At 45.5% G+C, this 24,592-nt stretch overlaps 1 protein-coding gene across 2 annotated transcripts in view; it reads right to left on the bottom strand.

Moving 5' to 3' along the window:
- Nucleotides 1–23,023, bottom strand: part of LOC147432685 (rhomboid protein-like protein) — a 57,396-nt gene extending 34,373 nt beyond the window's left edge. Inside the window, exons 1-3 of one of the 2 annotated variants that reach the window (XM_086492534.1) lie at nucleotides 22,877–23,023; nucleotides 22,088–22,212; nucleotides 21,949–22,009 (exon numbers count right to left, since the gene is read on the bottom strand). In XM_086492534.1, the coding sequence (XP_086348660.1) occupies nucleotides 21,949–22,009; nucleotides 22,088–22,212; nucleotides 22,877–22,918 (228 nt within the window). In that variant the 5' untranslated portion in view covers nucleotides 22,919–23,023. The remainder of the gene's footprint in view (nucleotides 1–21,948; nucleotides 22,010–22,087; nucleotides 22,213–22,876) is intronic. The other variant, XM_086492535.1, reaches the window with a different exon arrangement.
- Nucleotides 23,024–24,592: the final 1,569 nt, after the last annotated feature.

Here is a 24,592-nt window from a genome sequence, read left to right as displayed (position 1 = left end):
GTGTCGTATTCTCTTCTCTCTCTCTCTCTCTCTCTCTCTCTCTCTCTCTCTCTCTCTCTCTCTCAGTACCTTCATTCACACTCTTTTTCCACTTTGTTCGTGATCATTTGCACTCTCTCACTAAAGGAACGGAAGGCTCTCCCTTTCGTAAGTAAAAGGAACCCTTGAGCACAGTTCTGAGCACTCATCTTAAGCAAAGTTCAAAATTCACTTCCGTTGCACCTTACACTCATCCAATTAGGAATATTCAGTGGTTGGCACATCACAATGCAACGCAAATGCTCACATATGCATGTTACAAGAGATAGAAACGTAAAGCCGCCGATGAACACTCCCCCCTCAAATAACCATCCAGGTTCGGGCCATGAGCTGTTCAACGACTCCCTCATCACTCCTCCGCAAATAACCTAAAAAGGTCTGGGCCATGAGATATAGAGGCATTTTAGAACCAAACGCCCCCCATACCCCAACCTACGTCGTTTGGAGGTGCTGAGAGTAACCACTGCTCAGACTTCTTAATACTCCGCTCGTAAATAACCATGCAGGTCCGGGCCATGAGTAACAACAACAATACCCCCCCCCCCCCCCCCCCCGTAAATAACCAAAAGGGTCCGGGCCATGAGTAAAAACAACACTTTTCAATCATTCAATACTCCCCCCGCAAATAACCACAAGGGTCCAGGCCATGAGTATGAACAAGCATTCTCAAACATTGTTTCTCACTACTCCAGCCGGGAGTAAAAATCACCAATCATTGAAACCGGTATTAAAACCAAAGTCAGACAATTCAAATCGGCACCAAGACAGGTTCAAAACAGATACCATCCATTTCAAACAAGATCACCACACAAGTTCGAACAGAACTAAAACTTAAAAAGCAATCTTGACATTAGTTGAGCTCGAAAAGTCAACTGACTTTCCATCTTGAAACCTGCACCAAAAATTAGGGTTAGGTTCTTTCCATAAGGTCATAGCCGACCACAACATGGTCCAAGAGCTAAGTAGTGTTCCTCTGGCGGCGATGGTAGTCCCAAGCCATAGCAATCACAACGGACCTCCAAGGTCATCAGCTCGTGAAGAGACTATCTACTGAGAGATGTCGAGAAATTTCAAGCTATAATGTGCTAGGGTTTCCATAGCAAGCATTTCACGATACCCCACTCTGCCTGAAGTTGCACTCCGCAGGAAGATGTCAAAAACCATATAACTTCGCGCAAAAATTTCCTTGAAAGTTTGCCAAGTCCTTGGACTGTGTGGCTTGGTAGCTATAGACATCAACATCTGCATGGCACTGCTTTTGAGAAAAAAGGTGACTCGAAACAAATCTTGGATCCTTCTCTTGCAAGTGATCTTTTGTCTTATGCCTTGTAAGACATGAGCGGTGAAGACGGAAGCGCGCCCAATGCACAATGAAGTAAGGGTGGGAGTGGCTAAAGTCCGGGGTCGGAGCACGAAGCTAAAATTTCCAATGACCATTGGAAGTGCGATCTTGCTCTGTCTGCTCTTTGGTAGGACAGATATGCTTTCAGAAAAGCACATGCCCGATGCTCTGATACCACTGTCACAAGACGGGCACCACGTGCCAATAGAAAAGAACAGACTGAACAGACTTTTAGCACTTCAATAACAACTGAACTGAGAGAGAGAGAGAGAGAGAGAGAGAGAGAGAGAGAGAGAGAGAGACAACACGCGACACGAAGTGGCGGAATTTCACCCTAGATTGATTGGCCCCAAACCTTGGCGTCCCTTTCGGTATTTCTTTATATTACATCAACACAGCACAAGCCTGTACTCCAGACTTTGCACCTTCTCCAGGAAGCATGCCAGAGAATGAGCCCTTAGCACATATTTAAAAACCATTGGCCTATGAAAAGCAGTTTGCAGTAAAAGCCTTCAAACTCAAAAGCTTATGGTCCAAAAGTAATGCCAAAAAGTTGCCAACGTAAATCACGGAATTCCATACAATTGCCACGTCAGCACTGTCAGCGGAAAATCCAAAAACTGCCACGTCATCAACTGCTACGCATGTGTGCGGATCCTGCTTTATTTCAATCCTTTATGTCACTTGGGGCCCCATCGAACAGGGTCCCCATAAGTTGGTAGGACTTCTTCTTCTGTTACTTATTCTTCTTAGGGTTTCGGCCCCTCGGCCGCATCTGCAAGTTGGCTCCATTCTTCAGGGCTTTGACACGTCAGCAGTTTGTGACACGTCTTTTCGAGCTCGATTGATGTCGAGATTTCTTTTTAAGATTGAACTTTTTCTAAGAATTTGTTTGAGAACTTGTTTGGTAATCCTGTTTGGAATTTGTTTGAAATGGATGGTATCTGTTTTAAACTTGTCTTAGTGACTATTTGAACTGTTTGACTCGTTTTAACACTGGTTTCAATGCTTGGTGATTTACTCCGAGGTGGAGTAGTGAGAAATGTTGTTTTGGTATTGTCTGAACCTCGGAACGACGCAGACAGGATGTCCGGGGAGTAATGCTTGAAAACCTCGGAACGACGCAGACGGATGTTTGGGGAGCGTTTCGTTGTATGCTGGAAAACTTCTGAACGACGCTCCAATCAGGAATGAGACTCCTTATTGGGTCTGAGAAGCCAACGACCCAAGATATCAAGAGCTCCAATCTGGAACAAGACAACTGATTGTCCCTGAGAATAACCCTCGGAAATTTTTGAGCTAACTTGAGTTGTTTTGCAGATATGTTGCTTTCTTTCAAGAAGGGGGGATGTCACAAACTATTGACGTATCAAGCACTAAAGAACAGAGATGGGCCTGTCTAAATTATCACAAGATGTGGAGCATACTGAGTATGGACGGTAGTTAATAGACACGGGGACTACACATGGACTAGCCATCTTGAATGGCCTACAGAGATTTCCTGTTGCAGGAGATTGTCACAAATTGATGACGTTGCAGTGCAACCCGGACACACACACGACAAAGTGATGATGTGGCTGACTGCACAGAAATCCCTGATTTTGCGATGACAGCTGACGTGGCAGAATTGTACAAAAATCCTTGATTTTGCGCTGACAGCTGACGTGGCAGTACTATACGACGAAATCTCTGATTTTGCGCTAGCTACTGACGTGGCATTCCGTAATTTGTGTTGGCTGCTTTTTGCCAATTTTTGAGGATCAATTGCTTTTGGAACTTTTGCTTTTGAGTTTGATTGATTTTGGGGCTCTCCTTTTGGCATCCCTTGTAAGAATGAAAGAGCCTTAAGCCGTAAGGGCCTCACTCTTCAGAGCATCTGGACGTAGAGTCTGAGAGCGGAGGACCCTGCGGGAGTTGTACTTTGCTCAAAGATTAATATAAAAAGAAATACCGAAAGGGGCGCTAGTCTTTGTGGCCAATACCTCTGTTGTGTCGCAGTAGAATCTTGACTTTGTCTCACGGCACTCCTCATCATACCAGCTGTTCTAGGGCATGCTCCCAGAACGTAATCTCTGCTCAGGCTGGGTGTGTGGGTATGTCTCTGCTGCTGTTGCACCATGCAATGTCTGTGTCAGTATAGTAGTAAGGTCCTCCAGAGGGCTCCCTGGCTCCTCAGTGCACATGCGTCTGTAGATCCCATCTATGTCTACAGAGTCCGTCTCCCACGTGAAGGTGTAGCGTGGGTTAGCGGGTAGGGGCTGCTACCTGTGGCAAGTGTGCTACACTAAACTGGAAAGAGATGGTCATCGACACCAAAGGGCCACACCAACAAGTCTAGGTCCAACTGTGAGATCTTGGATACTAGAGATAAAACGATCCTTACTGTTACAAACTTGGGCACCCCCAAGTCGGAAATCTGGCACCACACACGAGAGAATCACTTAAAATACTTCACAACTTTATCACACTTTGAAAATAAAGTCAACATGGCCCGGCATACTTCCGTGCCCAGAGGTATTGGCCCCAAAGTCTGGCGTCCCTTTCGGTATTTCTTTATCATTAATCATTGCCAAGTACAACTCCCGAGAGACCTCTGCTCTCAAACTCTGCATCCAGATGCTCTCCAGAGTGAGGCCCCAGGGGCTCTTATAAACAGTATAAGGGATGCCCAAAAGCATTCAGTTCAAAAGCACTAAACCCAAAAGCATCTGCTCTCAAAAGCTAGCGTTGGGAGCATAATTTTCAAAAATCTGTACAGCCTGCCACGTCAACACCTGTCGACGCAAAACGCGGAAATCCAAACTGCTACCACGTCAACATGTCAGTGCAATTTGCCGGAGTTCCGTACAGCTATCCACGTCATCATTTGTACAGTTATGTTACGTCATCAGTTTGTACAGTGTTGCCACGTCATCAGTTTGTGACATACCCCCTTCTTAAAAGAATTGTAATCGCCCTCGATTACACCTACAAAATCAGACATAAGCCATAAACCAGTTCAATAGACACTCACTCTAAGTATCGACGCATTGCACATTCAAATCATATGACATAGAATCCATCCAAACCTAAGACCATGATTCCTGGCAATGTATTTAGCAATCGCATCTAGATCCACACCGGACCTCACTGATGTTGGATTAATTGATCCTTATTGCAATCATGTCCATAGATTTCTCAAAACCGAAATGTTGTAGTCATTCGTCTTTCAGTCCTGCACTCAAACACAATCACGCACGTAGATTGCATGGGCGGACACTTTGAGCACGTGCCGGCCAGTCATTTTTTGAGCTTGGTTGGGTGCACACATTTTTAGCCATTTTTTGGGCTTTTATGTTTTTTGCGCCTGTTACACATTTTGCCCTACCTCAACCTAACATTCTATGAATAGAATGGTTAGGGTCTTGTAGTCATTCATTGTGCATTGAGAGCATCATTTGCAAAGCACTTGTGTTTTCTCTCTCTCTCTCTCTCTCTCTCTCTCTCTCTCTCTCTCTCTCTCTCTCTCTCGTGGCTCACACCCTCTCCATTGCTCACTCTCACATGGTATCAGTCGCCAGGTTGTGGAGCATCTTCATCGATCTCATCCCCTGAGGCTAGCGCTAGCATCTCTGCCGATTTCCGTCGCGGGAAACTTGCAGAACACCCTAGCGTTTTTTGCAAAGATCAGCGTTTTCATTACTACGCAAGGATTGTGCACCCAAGGAAGCAATTTTCACTTGCATGGAGTATCTTCTACTGCCAGGAACTTGCAGATCTACACCTATCCTCAAGTATCCCCCAAAATCGGCACTATTTTGGCATTAATAACTTGTTGTTTTTTTCTCTGTTTTCAGCCCCTCGATAGCTGAGAAGTGCGAGAACCCCCTCCTCTGACACTCTGCGACGCTCCCATACCAATCGGTGGCGTACAAGCACACTAAAATCTCTATTACAGCAGTGTTTTCAGTACCCTTTGCAGCGTTTTTTGGGCACACAGCAGGCTATTTTTTTTTCCCTTTATGCGGTTGATCCCTCCCTTGTTCATCAGGACACCATCCGATGGTTGTCTGAGCAGTTATCTTGGACTACTACAGCATTGGAGACGGTACCTTCGTCGGTGACTTGCGATCTTATCGATCTACCTCTGGGACTACTCTTTGAGCACGCGACATGTCAACTCCGAAGCAGAAGGGACAACAACAACAATCCCTCAATTCGATCAGACACAGGGGGGGAGGTCACCTCGAAAGACTTTGTACAGTGGTGCAAGTAAGAGGGCATCTAACGCCAGCTGACTTCTCCCCGCACTCCTTCCCAGAACGGAGTTGTTGAGCGCAAGAACCGGACTATCCTGGAGATGGCTCGTGCGATGCTTGCACATGCTTCTTTACCTCGGATTTACTGGGCGAAGGCATGTAACACGGTGGTTTACATCCAAAATTGTTTTCCTACTCATGCTTTGCAGGACATGACTCGTTTCTTATCAAGCTTACTACGGGCGCAAGCCCTCGGTCTCACACTTTTGAGTTTTTGGGTGTCTGGCCTTGTCCATGTGCCAAAGGAGAAGCGATAGAAGTTAGACTTCAAGTTGAAAAAGCTCATCTTCTTGGGCTAATCACGAGAGTCTGATGATCCTAACGCCAAGACCACCACAGTTAGCCGTGATGTGACTTTCATGGAGCTTTTCAACACACCTACAGAGGGGGCAGCATCCAAGCCTATGAGGATTAGTGCTGCTAATCCTATAATTAAGACTTAAAACTTCATACTTAAGATCAAACTGAGACTCAAGAGACTGAATGTGTGTTTGATTGATTGAATGAATGCTTGAAAACTTAGTACAATAGGCTCCTTATATAGGAGACAAAGAGACACAAATGAAAAGACGTCTCATGGTGAAGAGACGCGACTTTAGACGTAAAGACACATCCTTTCGGAGAAGAGCTGCAACCATTGGACGAAGAGTTGCAACCGTAGAGCGAAGAGATGTGACCAATCGTCAACGGAGTGTGGCTTTTGGCGAAGAGGCATGTCTCTTGAGCTAAGGGTCGTGACCAACCAAGCGTAGGGGTCCTCCTTGGCATCACACTTTGCGTATCTGCAACTAGGAGTAGATGTAATACTGTAACATAATCACAATCGTGACATTCCCTCCCATTTAAAAAGAGAGACTCGGTTAAAGAAATGACTTCTGATGTTGATAGAACTTTAGAAAAGCATTGAATCTTTGAAAATCTTCAACCTTTGAGTTATTTGAAACCTTTCTCTTGAACTTTTGCTTCTTGCGAAATTTTTTGCTTTGACTACTAAATCCCATGTCATTGCATTGTTCAAAGACTTTTTAGAAGAATCTGATTTAATCAGGTTGACTGCAACAAGGGATTGATCTTCAAAATCCTTTATGTGATGTAAAACTTCTGGTTCAAAATCTTCCAATAATTGTGAAATATTTGGTGAAGGGGAGATCTTCTCAAGGCATTCTTCGAAGGAATTAACTTCATCTTTACTAATCGCTGGAGAGGATTTTGGATTGAGACTCCAATAATCTTCCAATAACAAAACCCAAAATTCTTCGGGATCGCCTTCAGAAACTGTCACTTCATGGCTTGCAATTGGCATATCATCATCCAGCAAAGAATCAACGAAAGCATAGTCGTCTTCAGACTCGAAATCTGCATTCATATCCTTATCTTTGTCAGGTAACGAAGTATCACTTGGAAAAACTTCTTGCTTCAAATCATCTTTGTCTTCATCAATTGTTTCAGAAGAAGCTAATGAATTCAAAACTTCATCAATTATAATTTCTACATCTGCACCGGAGATCATATTCGTTTCATAATCCATTGTATCATGTTGTTTGACTTGTACACGTGAGGCTTGAATCACTCGTTCCACACGATAAAACCCGTGTAAAATCGGTTCACGTCCATCTTTAAACAAATGTATGTTCTCGAAAGCTAATAGCTGGATCATATTGAAATAACCAACGTTGACCAAGAATCGTGTCGTAATAAGATAAAGGCATGACCTTGAAATCCAATTGATTTGCATAATTTAAAATATCAAACTGCAACTGTCGAACTCTCTCATCACAAGTTAAAAAGTCACGTGACACATCCAACCCTATGTGTCCGTGGACAAGCTACAGCATGATCAGGGTTCAGTCAGTCCAGTCAGTCTAGATTAGAAGTGATCTGGCACTTTTTGTGAGTCTATTCGTAGACCGTGCATGCCCAGTCACTTAGTGTAGATGCATATCCTCTGGTTGCACACAGCATGATCATCAGTATTCCCACCATAATCCATCAGATTCCATCAGGGGAATTTTCCGATGCATTTAGGCTATTTTACCTATTTTTGACATTTTTCACTTATTAATTTAAGTGACTTTCCAACAAAAGTAGGTAGGGCAATTTGGGTAAGAAAATATATAATCAAACCAAAGCTAGCACTAAATGGCAGAAGAGGCAACATGAGCCAAGCTCAGCAGGCAACTTCTCGAACAAGACCTTGGTGGATTTCCTCCAAGCAAGAAGAACCTTCCCCCATGCTAGCGTTTTCTTCATCAGCATCCTCTAGCATTTTCTCAAACAAGGCATCATCGCCCTAGCCTACAACAGCCTGGCGTTTTTGCCTCAACAACATCGCCACAGTACCCCCTTGCCCTAGCGTTTTGCATCAACATCATCGCCACACATACCATCAGCTAGCGTTTTTGAAAAGCTACATCAACCTAGCGTTTTTGATAGTTTTCAGCAGCGTTTTCAGCCACAGCAGTGCAGCGTTTTTCAGCCGTGAAGAACCTGCAAAAGTCAGCCCTAAGGAGTAGCAGATTCAGCCCGGAAAGACCATCAGTTTCAGCCTTAAAGAGCCTCAGTTTTCAGCCCTAAACCTGCAGATTTTCAATCGTTGTCGTCGCATCGTCGTCATCGACATAGAGTCAAAATTCAACAGATAGAAGATTTGCAGATTTCAGCCCTTAGAGTTTCCATATTTCAGCCCGTCTCGTCGTCGTCCTCATCGTCATCAACATCATCGGCAAGTCCAAGCATTGTAGAGATTTGTGCAATCATAAGTAGACCGCTCTCGCCATAGAGAGTGGGGCCTTCGGAGGAGGGTTTTACAACGTCTCTGGTGTCGTATTCTCTTCTCTATCTCTCAGTCTCATACACTTGCACACACAGTGTCCATTCACTTTGTTTGTGATCATAGCACTCTCTCATTAAGAACGGAAGGCTCTACCTTCCATAAGAACAAAAGGAACCTTGAGCACAGTTCGGAGCACTCATCTTGAACAAAGCGCAAACATTCATTCCGCTGCATCTAACATAAAATTAATCCATCTGCTAAATCCACATCATATAAGTGAGATGTCTTCTGAGTTGGCAAGCCAAGTTGTCGAACTATTTAAGTGTTGATGAAATTATTAGAGCATCCACTATCCACCAAAACATTGATGGAGCGACCATTGAGAGTTCCAAGAAGGCTCGAAACTTGCTTTGAAAGAGGCTCCAAAACTGAAGAATTGCATTGAGCATGCTTCATAAGGATAGTCGTATCCGCTGAGACATGAATTGTATTGACCACAGATTTTCCTTTGTCTTGAGCAAAAGCTTGTTGTTCAGAATTCGATGATGTTTCTACGTTGGAATTTCTTTTCAAATTAGACAAATTTGGTCTCTCTGGAAATCGATACCATCTATGGTCACCACCACAAATTGTACATAATCCATCCTTCTTAGAAATCAAAGAAGCATTTGAGGAAGAGCCTTGCTAAGTATTAGAACGCCGATCTTGAGAAAAATCACATCCTTTACCACTATCAAGTGGAGCATTTGAAGAAGATCTGCTTTGAAATTGTCGATCTTGAGACTAGATGATGTGGCTTGCTGTCTAAACTGAAACGGATACTACTAACTTTGGCTATAGCTTTCTCTGCGATCGCGCTGTGAAAAGCGAGAGCTATTTGAAGATCTGTTACCAAGAAAAAATTTCCGTGTAGGGCACCGATTATCACCAAGACACTCCACATAGGCAATTGCAGCATCCAAGGTGCTAGGGTGTATTTGTGCACATCGTCCTTCAAGGTTGGTTCAAGCCCATCAATGAAACTGTGTAGTTTATCAAAGGGGCTGAGATTCTCTATCTCCAGAGTTGGTCTCTGAAACTCTGTGATGTACGCGGCCAAGGAACCTGTCTGGCTCAAGTGCCGAAGAGAGGACGGGGCATGAAAATCCACATTTGCAAGTTTGAACGCCTTGAGAATAGCGCGCCGGAATTCATCCCAAGAAGGTGTGTTTACCATCAACAACCCGTCGTTGCCACCAAAGAAATGTTGTCCTTGAGTAGAGAACTAGGAAGTGCAACTTTTTTACTCTCTACTAAGTCCGTGTTGGACAAGTAGACCTCCATTTTGAAGGAAATAGGAACTCGAAAGAGTTCTGGAACGGTACGGCAAGAGCAGGGACGGCTTCGGGAGCGGGTTTCGACTGAGGAGAACACTGCCCGAAATCTCCTCTACGTACAAAAGATAAGGGATAGGCACTTTCAATTCCACGTCGGTCATGGGTGCGGTGCCAATGGTGTATGGAGGAGAGGACCAGCGCGAGAGGAGCAGCAAGTGGGGACAGCATGGTAAATCTGGAAACTCTCGCTGGCTTCCATTTTTAAGCGTAAGTTTATTATGTGAGAGTGGTTTCACATGAGGAGTTTAAGTTTGTGGGCTGCTCTCCTGTTTTTTTTTTTATGTAACTTGTTTCTCTTGATGGGTGAGTTCACATTGGGGTTAAAATTTTGGGGGAAGACTGGCCAGCCAATGTGAAGGTTTTAACAAACTAAGGAAATGGCTGCCAGCGTAAAAAGAAGTCCAGCGTGAAGAAAAAGAAAAAGGATGCGCTGCTGGTTTGGACACGTAAAACAGCCAACGTAAAACTTTGACGATTCAGCCTGACATTGACACTTCAGCCCAGCAATGACGTTTCAGCAACACGTAACGCTTCAGCAATTCAGCCCAGCAATTAGAAATCCAGTGCTTTGCACAAGGACGCAACATTTTTCCGCGAAGAGGTGCGAGCACCGGCGAAGGGGCGCGTGATTTCAGCCCATCGATTTGCACAAAGGGTATGACTTTTGGGGAAGGGTGTGAGCGTGGAAGAAAAGGGGGCAAGCTGCCTGCTGTGTCCTTTCGCATGAAGGGGTATGAGGGCGGGTTTGAAGGGTTACCACCCAAGGGATGGCGTACGCACAAAGTCACCAACAGGAAATTATTCGAAATTCACCAATACACCCACACATAGTTGTATTGCTGTCCTTTTATGTATATAATTGGAACAAAAATATCAAGTTACCTCATATGCTGGTATATGTATGCACCACCGTTATTCTGCTTCCATGCAACTCCAGGAAGGGGGTAGAGTGTAGCGGCGAGGGTGAGAGGCTCACAACCTTCGATCTCAGAAAAAATTTTGCTCTAATACCACTGTGAGGATTAGTGGTGCTAATCCTATAATTAAGACTTAAAACTTCATAGTTAAGATCAAACTCAGACTCAAGAGACTGAATGTGTGTTTGATTGATTGAATGAATGCTTGAAAACTAAGTAAAATAGGCTCCTTATATAGGAGACGAAGAGACACAAATGAAAAGACGCATCTCATGGTTAAGAGACGCGACTTTAGACGTAAAGACACATCCTTTCGGTGAAGAGCTGCAACCATTGGACGAAGAGTCGCAACCGTAGAGCGAAGGGATGTGACCAACCGTCGAAGGAGTGTGGCTTTTGGCGAAGAGGCACGTCTCTTGAGTGAAGGGTCATGACCATCCAAGCGTAGGAGTCCTCCTTAGCATAGCACTTTGCATATCTGCAACTAGGAAGAGATGTGATACTGTAACATAGTCACAATCATGACAAAGCCTATACCTTCCCTACCTCCTCCTCGTCCACCTCCTACACCCGATCCTAACCCTATCCTTATCCCTGTACCCTCTACATTGCAGCCAGTTACTTCACCCGATCATGCCATGTCAAATTCCGATTCTGATGTGGATGATGGTTCTCCTCCGGTGGAGGCGGTCCCACTTCGCAAGGAGAAGTTAGTACCTGGTTGGCTCTACTCTACGGTTTCTACCTCTGGAGTAATGAAGTTCCCAGACTCGCCAAAACCTAGATAGCCTCAACGTTCTGCACGCCTCAAGGAGAGGCGAGTTTATGACAGCACAGAGTTCGTGAACTTTGCACTCATGTCTCAGATTCAAGCTTCACCAGTTGAGCCTTCCTCGGTGGAGGAAGCACTCCAGCATGATTATTGTTGGACGCTATCGAGCGGAATAAAATCTAGACTTTGGTTCCCAGACCCAACAAGCAGACGAAATGGATTTTCAAGAAAAAGTACAAGGCCAATGGTTTCCTTGACAAACACAAGGCGAGACTTGTTGCTCGGGATTTTAAACAGCAACCTGGCGTAGACTTTGACGAGACCTTTGCTCCCACCGCTCGCATGACTACCATACGCACAATGTTTGCTCTCGCAGCAAACTTTGGTTGGCCTATCTTCCAGATGGATGTCAAAAGTGCTTTTCTGAACTGTGATTTGGATAAAGAAGTTTATATGGAGCAACCTCCTGGGTGCAACCTCCTAGGTTTCATATACCACGCAAGGAGGACTAGGTCTATCAGTTGTGGAAAGCATTGTATGGACTGAAGCAGGCTGGACGACAGTGGTACCTCACACTTGACTAGTTTCTTGTGAAGTTGGGGTTACGGCGTACCTCATCAGATTCCAATTGTTATGTTGTCTTTGATGGCTCTTTGGTTGCGATAGTGATTGTCTATGTGGACCATCTCATTTTCACACGCTCATGGACCAGCAAGATCAAGTCGATCATGAAAGGTATGGAGACACCAGATGGCATCTTCTTTTCGCAACGAAAGTATGTGAAGGCTATCATGGAGATATTCCACATGATAGGCCGCAGACTGATCGGCACTCCTCTTGAGCCCGGGGAGAACATATCGCTTCACGATCCTTCCCCACGGATTGACCTGGAGCAGTACAAGAATGTTGTTGGCCATATGGCTGACTTATTGCCGACCAGACATCTATTACACAGTTTCAGTCCTCACTTCCTTCAACACCTGACCTCGTCAACGACATTGGCAGTGTGCTCAGCGTACTTTGTGGTACATCAGCAGCACCTTGGACCATGGTGTGTTCTATGGTCGCTCCAAGGGTTGCACCTTCCTTGGTTGGTGCGATTCAGATTGGGCAGGAAATCCAGTTACTCGTCGCTCTACTACAGGAGTAGTTTTCACACTCGGCTCTGATAAGTCCAGGGTCGAGACACGAAGATCTTCAATAAACATTTTTGTGAAATCCCTTAGCGTCAACTTGCTCTGTATTCTCTTTGGTAGGACCGGTATGCTTTAAGAAAAGCACACGCCTGAAGCTCTGATACCACTGTTTGGAAATCTAGCAGACACACGAGAGAATCACTTAAAATACTTCACAACTTTATCCCACTTTAAAAATAGAGTCGAAAGGACAGTTCTTCCACGTCATCAATTTGTACAGTGTTGCAACGTCATCAATTTGTGACACTTACACCTACCTTGGGGTGGTCTTTAGTGGGCCAGCTGTTTCATTGAGGAGAGCAACAGAGGCTAGACTGACAAGAGCCTATGCAGCATTGGGTGGATTGGAAAGGATGTGTTCACATATTCAGTTTCAGGAACCTCGGACGAAGCTCTGACTCTTTTGACACTCTAGTGGCTTACGCATTGCCATCATGGGAGGTCAGGTCGCACCGATGGATGGGGGGACATGGAGAAGCCTCTGGTCTCTATGATCTCGCGGGTTATTAGAGCCAAGGCTTTAGAACCAATGACATTATTCAAGCAGAGCTAGCCACCCCCTCACTAGTGGTTGAGGCGCTCACCAAGTCAGTCTTCTTTATACACCGCTTATGGGACCTTCCAAGAGACAGATATGTCCGCCTAGCACTTGAGTCCTCTCGACAGTTAGCTATGCGGGGAGATACAGCATGCTGGTATGGTGAGATGACATCATGGTTTCAGGTACATGGGTTCAACATGTATAGATTGCCTCCTTCCATACTCATTGGATGCACCCTCTCTGACTCTTACACAATCCAAGATCACCTGGCTCATCCGCCACGACCTGACTCAGCTAGACACCAAGACGACTTGGATACAACGGGCACAGGAGCTGGGCACGAAGATGGCTTTCTATAGAGAGCATCTTCTCCAACTTACGGAGGACAGCTTTGTGACAAGACCCAGATACATGGAGACCCACTTATCTCATGGGATACGATGTGCTTTTGGCCAGATACGCACATCTTCACACCAGCTTCGGATCCAGATTGGTATACAGTGGAGTGCGAGCAGAGGCCAAGACATGTCCGCTATGTCACATGGAGCCTGAGACAGAGTTGCACTACACATGCCACTGCCCAGTTTACTACGAGATACGAGCCCGCTTTCACTGCCTATTCAGAGAGGGCTTTGGACCACTCTCTAGAGTCATGGGGTATGAGGACCAGAGATGCCTGAGATTGGTTTTGCTCGAGCTACGCAGACACAAAGAGAGCTTGATGAGAGGAGAGGCTAGCCAGTCTCAGAAACGGATCATAGACTTCTTTAGAGCGGACACTAGACAGTCGGAGCAGCTACTACGACAACAAAGTCCACATTCTCCTCACACCAGAGGCATGCTGATCGACTAAGCGACCGAGCAACCGAGATCCAAACACCCACGACTGCGGAGGACTACACAACATCGACGGAGGCTGCATCGGAGGATTCGGATCACTCTCACTCGACATGCACGACGCCTGGTCAGACTACTGACTTTGGAGGAGATTGATGAGATCCGCCAGCAACCGATGATGGATCTCTTGTGATTTAGCTCTTTTTGAGGATACACCCACATTGAGTTGCATTAGGCCCCATTCACTACTTTATTTCTCTTTTTTTCAACACCTTTTTATTTATTTTTGGTACTCAGACTTTGTATCAGATCCACCACATTGTAACTTTTTGGTCTCATAGGTCACTTTGGCCTTTTGGAGACGTTAATATAACATTTCGTTTCATCTCTCTCTCTCTCTCTCTCTCTCTCTCTCTCTCTCTCTCTCTCTCTCTCTCTCTCTCTCTCTCTCTCTCTCTCTCCCCTTAGTGATCTCTCTTCTCCACAGGTGCCTTGTTCATGTATGTGGCATTGCAGGTGTTCTCGAGGTGTCCACCAGATCACAAGCCAGTTCTTTTCTTCATTGCATCTTCCGCTGCCTCCTACGACATGGTATTAGAGCCCTCAGTGACATGACCACCATGGATGCTCGGATTTGGCTGATCCGGTGCCATTTTGGACGTGATTGGGAGAGAAGAAGCTTCCTGCTTTTTCCTCGTTTTTCTCCCAAGTTTGGGGCAGATTAGGGTATGTGGAGGCTATGGATCCTCATCTACCACTTCCCCATCTTTACCCTTGTTTACCCCGACACCTCTTCACCGAACGGAACTCGATGGAAGTTTTGTGAGAGTGAGTAGCGGAAAGGGTGTGAGCCACGCGCGCCAAAAACGTTGGAAATGGAGATGGAGAGAGAGAGAGAGAGAGAGAGAGAGAGAGAGAGAGAGAGAGAGAGAGAGAGAGAGAACACAAGTGCTCTACAAATGATGCTCACAATACACAATATGCATGACTACAAAACTCTAAGCTTTCTATTTATAGAATCTTAGGTTGAGGTAGGGCAAAATGGGTAACTAATGCAAAAAACAAAAAAGCCCAAAAATGGCTAAAAATGTGTGCACCCAACCAGGCTCAAAAAATGACCGGTCGGACACGTGCTAAAGTGTCCGCCCATGCAATCTACATGTTGTGCGATGGGTGGCCAACCCGGGACAATCACTAGCCGTACAAAATGGCGAAGCAACAGTGGTGTAACTCTAACACCCCCCTCTCAGCACCGGATGCTGAGACAACACAGATGAGTCGAAGGTGAGAAGCCAACGTCCGCTAAGGTACAGCCTTCCTGAAGATGTCTATTGCATTGTCCGCTGTAGGGACATACTCCGAATGAAGATATCCAGGCAAAATCCGCTCCCGAACATAGTGGTACTGCACCTCAATGTGCTTTGTCCGAGCGCGAAAGATAGGGTTCTTGGCAATAGCAATGCAAACTCTGATTGTTGCACAAAAGACGAATCGTAGCAATCTAGGGAAAACACAACTCTCTCAATAATCTCCGTAGCCATATGGCCTCACAAGCAGCATAGCAAGCTGCTCTATACTCCGCCTCTGTGGAAGATAACACAACGGTGGGTTGCCGCTTATTGCTCCATGAAATGGGTCACGAGCCGAGTGTGAAAACTACTCCTGTAGTAGAGAGCCAAGTATCTAGATTTCTTGCCCAATCTGAATCGCACCAACCAAGTAAGGTGCAACCCTTGGAGCGTCGATAGAGCACACCACGGTCCAAGGTGTCGCTTATGTACCGCAAGTACGTTGGGCACACTGCCAATGTCGTTGACGAGGTCGGGTGTTAAAGAACTGAGGACAGAAAATGTGTAGCAGACGTCTGGTTGGGAATAAGTCAGCTATACTAGGCAGCCAACAACATTCCTGTACTGCTGCAAGTCAATCCGTGGGGAAGGATCGTGAAGCAATATATTCTCTCCGAGCTCACGAGGAGTGCCAATCAGTCTGCAGCCTATCATCTGGAATCTCTCCAGGATAGCCTTAGCATACTTCCGATGAGAAAAGAAGATGTCGTTTGGTGTCTGAAAAATCTCGAATCCAAGAAAATAGTGAAGAAGCCTAAGATCAGTCATCTCGAAACGTGTCTCCATAGCTTTCATAATCAACTTGATCCTGCCGGTCCATGAGCCTGTGAAAATGAGATCGTCCACATAGACAATCACTATCGCAACCAAAGAGCCATCAGAGACAACATAACAGTTGGAATCTGATGAGGTACGTCGTGTGCGGTACCACTGTCGTCCAGCCTGCTTTAGTCCATACAATGCTTCCCACAACTGATAGACCCAATCATCCTTGCCTAGTATACGAAACCAAGGAGGTTGCTCCACATAAACTTCTTTATCCAAATCTTCGTTCAGAAACGCACTTTTGACATCCATATGGCAGACAGGCCAACCAAAGTTGGTTGCGAGATCAAACACTGTGTATGGTAGTCATGTGAGCGGGTGGGAGCAAAGGTCTCGTCAAAGTCCACGCCTGGTCGCTGTGTGAAACCCCGAGCAACAACTCTCGCCTTGTGTTTGTCGAGGGAACTATTGGCCTTGTACTTTGTCTTGAAAATCCATTTCGTAGAAACCACCTTCCGCTTGTTGGGCCTGGGAACCAAAGTCTAGGTGTTATTCCGCTTGATAGCGTCCATCTCTGCCTGCATGGCACACTTCCAACAATCATGCTGGAGTGCTTCCTCCACCGAGGAACGCTCAACTGGTGAAGCCTGAATTTGAGACATGAGTGCAAAGTTCACGAACTCTGCGCCGTCATAAACTTGCCTCTCCTTGAAGCATGCAAAACGTCGAGGCTGTCCAGGGTTTGGCAAGTCTGTAACTTCGTGACTCCAGAGGAAGAAACCGTAGAGTAGAGGCAACTAGGTACTAACTTCTCCTTGCGAGGAGGGACCGCCTCCACTGAAGGAGAACCATCATCCATATCAGAATCGGAAGCTAACATGGCATGATCGGGTGAAGTAATTGGCAGCGGTGTAGAGGGTACAGGAACAGGAACAGGGATAGGATCAAGTGTAGGAGGTGGACAAGGAGGAGGTAGGAAAGGTATAGGGCTTGGATGTTGCCCCCTCTGCAGGTGTGCTGAAACAACTAACTGTGGTGGTCTTGGCGTCAAGATCATAAAGCCGGTATCCATCAAACGCTCATAAATAGCCCAGGAAGATGAGCTTCTTCGCCTTGAAGTCTAACTTATGTCGCGTCTCCTTTGGCACACGGACAAAGGCCAGACATCCAAAAACTCAAGTTGTGAGACCGAGGGGTTACGCCCGTAGTAAGCCTGATAAGGAGTCATGTCCTTTAGTGCATGGGTAGGAGAACGGTTCTAGATGTAAACTGCCGCGTTGCACGCCTCTGCCCAGTAAACCCGGGGCAAAGAAGCATGCGCAAGCATCGCACGAGCCATCTCCATGATAGTCAGATTCTTCCGCTCAACAACTCCATTCTGCAAAGGAGTGTAAGGAGTAGTCAGCTAGCGCTGAATGCCCTCTGACTTGCACCATAGTGCAAAGTCCTTCGAGGTGAACTCACCCCCTCTGTCTAAGCGAATACATTTGGCGTGCAAGTCCCTCTCCTTTTCAACCATCATCTTCCAATTTCGAATAAAACTGAAAGCCTCCGACTTGAGCTTTAAGAACGAAGCCCAAGTGAACCTGCTCAAATCATCCACAAGCACAAGCAAAAACTGTGAGCCAAAAAATGAAGGAGTGCTCATTGGGCCACATATTTTAACGTGAACTAGTGCAAGTGGTGCCGAAGCTCTATTGGATTCCTGCTTCGGAAAGGCAACCCTATGTTGCTTGCCCATCTGGCAAGCCTCGCATCGCCTGATGAGCGTATTGCCGGTAAACCCTCCACCATAGAGGTCCTAGCAGCCTGCTGAAGCTGCTGATAGCATAGATGTCCAAATCGTGCATGCCATAGAGAAGAAGACTCCGTGGTCCAAGACAGAAGAGCAGTGAGGCGGTATAGAGAACCATCGCGCTCACCGCGGGCAAGGATAGTAGCTGTTATAGAATCAGAAACGGTCACTGTGCCACTCCCAAAGTGTATGTCAGCTCCCTAAACTCGACACAGAGAGGCATGTCCGGACGTACAGCGTCTCCACTGAACTGAACTTCGGGTCTGAGGTAGAACAAAAGAGGGTAATCTGGCCTACGCCAAACACTGGAATCTCATGGTTGTCACCCATAGCGACGATCTGCCCGTGAGTCTCCCTGAGAGAGCTAAACCAAGAATATTGGGGAGTCATGTGAGTGGTGGCTCCACTGTCAACAACCCAAGTACCTGACTGCGATGTAGCAAGAGCATGGTCCATCTTCGCAACAAAAGCGATCTCCGTCGTCTCGTGAGAGGCTACAATTGCAGTCGAGGCTGTCTGTTTCTCCCTGTCGGCCTCGTCTCGCTTCTTCTTTCTGCATTCTTATTCTTTGTGCCCTTTCTTGTGGCAGTGGTAACATTCAATGTCCTTCTTCTTCTTCTTCTTCTTACCTTTACCTTTCTTGTTGCCTCCTTGAGCTATCAAAGCTCCTCCTGCATCAACAGCACCTCCGGCTCTGAATGCGGAGTGTCCCTCGATCTGTCTGAGGGAAGGGAGAATCTCGTCCCAGGTGGGAAAAGAGGTACGTCCAGATGTGAGCAAACTCTGATAGTAGGGATCAAAGCGTGGGGGAAGCTTGAATAGTAAGAGGCCAACCATGCGTGCCGAGGTGATGTCGCCTTCGACAGAGACAAGGTCGTCCCAGAGTTCTCGCATGCGGCGGGTCAACCCATCGAGTGAGTAAAAATCCTTGAACTAGACGTTGTACAACTCCCGTTCAAGTGTATTTGCCTAGCAAACGAGGTCTCCTCAAACTAGTCAAGAATTCGTCTCCACAATGGATGCGCATACTCCTCTTTGGAAACTTCCTTTGTGATGCGGTCCGACAGGTTCATCATAAGAAAGGTGAAGACTCGTATGTCCCGATCCACCCACTCGTCGATCAAGACTTGAGTGGCGGTGGGAAGGGAAGGCTGTGTGGCCGAATGGGTGAAATCATTCAACCATTCCCAAAGTCGATGGTAGGCAATGATTGTGCGGACTCGTGTCCTCCACACAGAATAGTTGTGTAAATCCAACTTCTTCTCCTCAACAAACTGGGTGAGGGCATGATTGTTGGATGTTGCGTTGACAGATGCCAACATAGTCGTAGAAGTGGAAGTGGCCGTAGTCACCGAAGACGTGGTGGCCCCCTTCTGGGACTGTTGTTGTCCCTTCTGCTTCGGAGTCAACATGTCGCGTGCTCAAAGAGTAGACCCAGAGGTAGATCGATAAGATCGCAAGTCGCCGACTAAGGTACCGTCTCCAATGCTGTAGCAGTCCAAAATAATCGCTCGGACAACCACCGGAGGGTAACCTGACGAGCAAGGAGTGATCAACCGCCCAAAGAGTAAAAATTCAGCATGCTGTCCGCCCTAAAAACATTGCAAAGGGTGTTGAAAGCGCTGCTATAATAGAGATTTCAGCGTGCCTGCACGCCACCGATCGGTACGGGAGCGTCGCAGAGTGTCAAAGGAGGGGGTTCTCGCACTTCTCAGCCATCTAGGGGCTGAAAACAGAGAAAAAACAGCAAGTAATAAGTACCAAAATGGTGTTGATTGGGTGTAGATACCTGTCCAAGGTGTAGATCTGCAAGTGCCTGACAGTAGGAGGCTCTCCAGGCGAGGTAGGCCGCTAACACGAGTGCGTATGGGCAGCGTTGTGTGGAAAACGCAGCAAGTCTTCAAAAACGCTGGCAACTCCAAAAACGCAAGCAGTTGCAAAAACGCAGGGCTGATCTGTTGCAATTTTCTGCTAGGGGGGTAGCGCTACCTGTAGGGCATGCAGATCAAGGCTCGCAATGCAAAAACGCTGGCTGAATTTGCAAAAACGCTAGGGCTTTCAAAAATGCTAGGCTGATTTTGCAGTTTTCCGCGATGGAAAGGGCCAGAGATGCAAGTGCTAGGCCTTGGTGATGAGATCGATGAAAATCCTCCACAACTTGGCGACTGATACCATGTGAGAGTGAGCAGCGGAGAGGGTGTGAGCCACGCGCGCCGAAAACGTTGGGGAGAGAGAGAGAGAGAGAGAGAGAGAGAGAGAGAGAGAACACAACTGCTCTGCAAATGATGCTCTCAATACACAATCTGAATGACTACAAGACCCTAAGCATTCTATTCATAGAATCTTAGGTTGAGGTAGGGCAAAATGTGTAATTGGTGCAAAAAACATAAAAGCCCAAAAATGGCTAAAATGTGTGCAGGCTCAGAAAATGACCGGCGGGACACGTGCTAAAGTGTCCGCCCATGCAATCTACATGATGTGCGATGGGTGACCACCCCGGGACAATAACTAGCCGTACAAAATGGCGAAGCAACGGTGGTGTAACTCTGTTTAAGGATGTGTGGCAGTGCTAGATTGCTTTGGTTTTCCCAAATGGAGTCATGTTGTCATGCCTTCCCGCAAGGGGAGCAAGCATGTGGGTGTTGGATCCAGAGGGGGAGCTAATAGCTATTCATTTCCAGCTGCTTCTTCAAAGAGAGTGTTTTTCTCAAATCTCATAGAAGCTGCTCCCTCTCCCACAGTCCTGGGGCCCCTTAACCCTCCAATGGAACAGAAATTTCAGCAAGCCTCCATTAGCCACAAGGGCAACCGTCACGCTACCCAATTTCTCGCTCTGTGTTCCTTAACCTTAAATAGATTTTACCTGGCAGCCATCAAGCAACCCCAAATTTTTTCCATTGCCAAGCAGTCGCAAAAACAACATTCAGCACTGGCTGGGAAATAGCCAATCTCTGGCAGCGAGATTTGGAGCCTTATAGGCTAACCTTGCCCTCTATATGATCATAACGAAGTCATCTACAGAGACCTAGCCTCACTACTGTATAATCAGCCTTGAAGATCTATCTTTTAAGCCCCAAGAACCATCCAAGAAGGAGCCAGGCGTAGTTCCAGATCAGCCCTACGAACAGATCTGTCCAATAGACCCATCTGTCAATCGCTAAAGGGAAAATTCAGTGGGGAAGTAGCCAGACATAGCCCTACATCTTCACCCGTGTTAGTCCCCAGAGGTATCTCTCCAAGGAGCGACTAGGAACCATCAAGGAGGAGGGGATTGAACCATTTGAGACTGCGGTCAGTCAGTTGCCAAGTAAGCTATCTGTCTTCATCAATATACTTTCATCGCATGAGCATCACGTGCAATTCTCTAGCACAGTCCGTTTGTGGATTAAAGAAGCGCATGACAGTCTCGAACCAGGAAGCCCATATAAGGGCTAGTTGGGCCCCAACCTAACACTAATTTCTGTCTTCTCCATAAAGGTTGAGGAACGTCTGTAAGTAAAGGAGAATCAAGGAACCAAGCAGCCGAGCGAGAAGTGGTGTTATGTTAGTGTGATAACTAGTTATTGTGCCATGTTTTATCATCAGTTGCACCTGCCACTACGTATTAGTGTGTGGAAAATTGATGATCCTATATCAAAACCTTCACATCTCATTCTTTTATTCAAAAAAACTTGCTTACATTCTTATAATATAGCTTCAACATGTAATTTATCATTCAGAATAAGACAACCAACCTCATTTACTCATCAAATTCACATCTCATAACCCATATGGCAGAATCTTAATAACCCCAGATGTCACTTACACCTTCAATAATTTCAAACATACTTCAAGAGACCTATGATTTCATGCTTCAACGTCTTACAATATCCTTCCTGAGCTAAAAGAAATCTTCTGTATTTTCTTTCTTGAACTACTCAGGATATAGTTCATGAGGAGGAGCAGTACCGTAAAAATAGATTGTTCCAAGTAGCCAGCAGACAGCAAGTTCCAAGCGAAAGGTATAGTTCTATCAAGAGAACAAAGCTGTTAGTAACATAAAAACCAGCTGGATCTTCATTTTGCAAACTAAATATTTCGAACATACTTTCCCGGGACGAGAGCAATGTAATTAATCACCGGTGGAAAAACTAGCACAACCAGATATACCAGCACCAATAATGTGGCCAATCCTTTGCATAGTCTAGAAAAACCAGTAAACAGACCTCCACCCTGATTGATTCACAAGCAAATATTAGAAAAGCATTTACATTCACAGCTGAAAGAATTCAGCTCAAAAGCACAACCTGCTCGAAAGAAAAGAGCAGACGTTCAAATAGGACTTCAAAATGATATCAAGTTAACCAGCATATAAAATACGAGATTGGTTATCAAGTTTTGATATGCAACTAGGGTGAACAACAAGTGCTTAAGACACTCGGAATGATGTGGTCTTAAACTCAAGGATCAAGGTGCTGATGTAGGTGCAGATATAGCATACTCGAGTTCAAGTCCAAGCACCATCCCTTCAAGTATATCAGACGATTCAAAATACTCTCAGACAGTTATTTCAACACTGTAAGTCCATAATACCACCACAAAAACCAGGAAAAGCATGTCTCTTTAAGGGAAACATTAAAGCTTCATTTGTGCAAATCCAACTTTGGAAGTTACGACATGCATCAAATCTTTACACCGGTAAAATTAAACAGGGGACAAAAAGCTGTGAATTGTCCGTCATTGCCGATAACTGAAGAGTAGCATTATGTGTTAAAGATGCTTGATCTACAGACTACGATGGAAACGCTAAATATTTTATATGAGCTCAGAGAGAGAGAGAGAGAGAGAGAGAGAGAGAGAACAGCTGCACACACACATGAACCAAATGAAGACTTACGGCAGATACCGAAGTAGGAGGCGCGGGAGTGAGGTCGATCATGGTGTACCCACGCTGATCAGCAGAAGCTCGTCATAGACTCATCGGGCGTTGTAATACGAGAGAGAGAGAGAGAGAGAGAGAGAGAGAGAGAGAGTGTAATTTTTCTTTTTTGCCCAAAGGGCATAGACCTTGGCTAAAATAAAAACACACATTTTTTTATATTATTGCAAAAGAATCTCCTTTTGATAGAAAACTAGAAGTGTCATAAATATTTTTCCTTGGCTAAAAATACATTTTTTATTGTATTATCTCAAAAAAGTCTCCTTTTAGAAGTGTCATGGATATGATTATATAGTCCATCATAGCTAGTCAAGGAAGGGACGCGAGTGAGTGAATGGCAGTTTTGAATAAATATTTGCACAACCAGAAATATAGAATCATTTTAGGAAATTCTAAAATCGCTAATTTCTCTTGGCTATGATTACATGGCTTGATTACTTGGTAAGCCTAATACGTTTTTTTCGATTGAAGGCCTAGGAATTGGACGCTTCGCATGATCTAGGCATTGTCGAAGAGCCCAATCGCACAGCTACAAGCCTAGTCTTGCTTTTAATAATAACCCCACGGTTCGTATTTTTTGGCACACAAAAGGTTGAAAGCTTTCAAGTAGGTGTCCCTTGTTTCAATGATTTGCATAAAGCCGAAAGCCGACATTAACAATTTTGACAAAGTTTTAACAGAGTGCAGCCTAGAAGAGAGAGCAACAAGATGATGATGAATGGCTTTACCAAAATGGTGTTACATTGGGTTTGAGGGACACGTCCGTCAGCATCTAGCTCGCGAAAACTATGCAGATTGATTAGAAAGTGCTAGCAAAGCTCATCATCAATCTCGTTAGGCAGAGTTCTTGCACGAAATGGGATTCTTCAGAATCAAAGACTATGAGCTACGCTTGACATAAGTTCATATTGTGAGCAATCGTGATGCATATCTAAGGAGGTCTTTTTTGGCAATAAGGTCTAACTCACGCAAAGTATACATATTGATTAGAAAGCGCTAGTAGAGCTCATCATCGATCTCATCAGGCAAAGGTCTGGCACAATGTGCGATTCTTCAGAAGCTAAGTCTATGAGCTACGCCTTACATAAGTTCATATTTTGAGCGACCGTGGTGTTGGAAATAGGGTTGCAAGGAAACACACACAGCTTGGAGAAGACTAAGGAAGCTCAAGGCACACAATAGAGAGTAGTATTACTTATTGTGCGATGGAAAGATAAGATAGCCCAACATTGATGGGTGTATATACAATGCACGGGGGGTGAAACCTACTAGTGAGGGAAAAAATGTCCCGGTTGTCCTAAGTGTGTTCATACACTTAGGGAAAAATGCCCCGAATGTCCTAAGTGTGTTCACACACATCGCTACCACATGTATATGGTAACAAATCCCCCTTGGGAGTGATGCGATGAATGAGAGCTAGCACATAGCGTATAGGAAAGTGACATGCCCTGAGGACATGATCAGTCCACAAAGGGGAGTCCCAAAGCTTTGCGGAAAGCTTTGAACTTCTCACGAGACAATGCCTTTGTGAAAAGATCTCCCAAGGTTGTCCTATGTTGGCACATAAGCCAAGATTATCTCTCATGCTGAGAGTCTCTCCCTGACATAGTCAATGTGCTTTGTGCGAGCATGAAAAATTGGGTTCCTCGCAACTGCCAATGCGCTTTGATTGTC

This window comes from Adiantum capillus-veneris, chromosome 20, assembly GCF_014529385.1.
Source record: "Adiantum capillus-veneris isolate H3 chromosome 20, ASM1452938v2, whole genome shotgun sequence".
NCBI classification, from domain to species: Eukaryota; Viridiplantae; Streptophyta; class Polypodiopsida; order Polypodiales; family Pteridaceae; genus Adiantum; species Adiantum capillus-veneris.
Note: the sequence above shows the minus strand (reverse complement) of the source record. Positions and strands in the feature narration are given on the sequence as shown.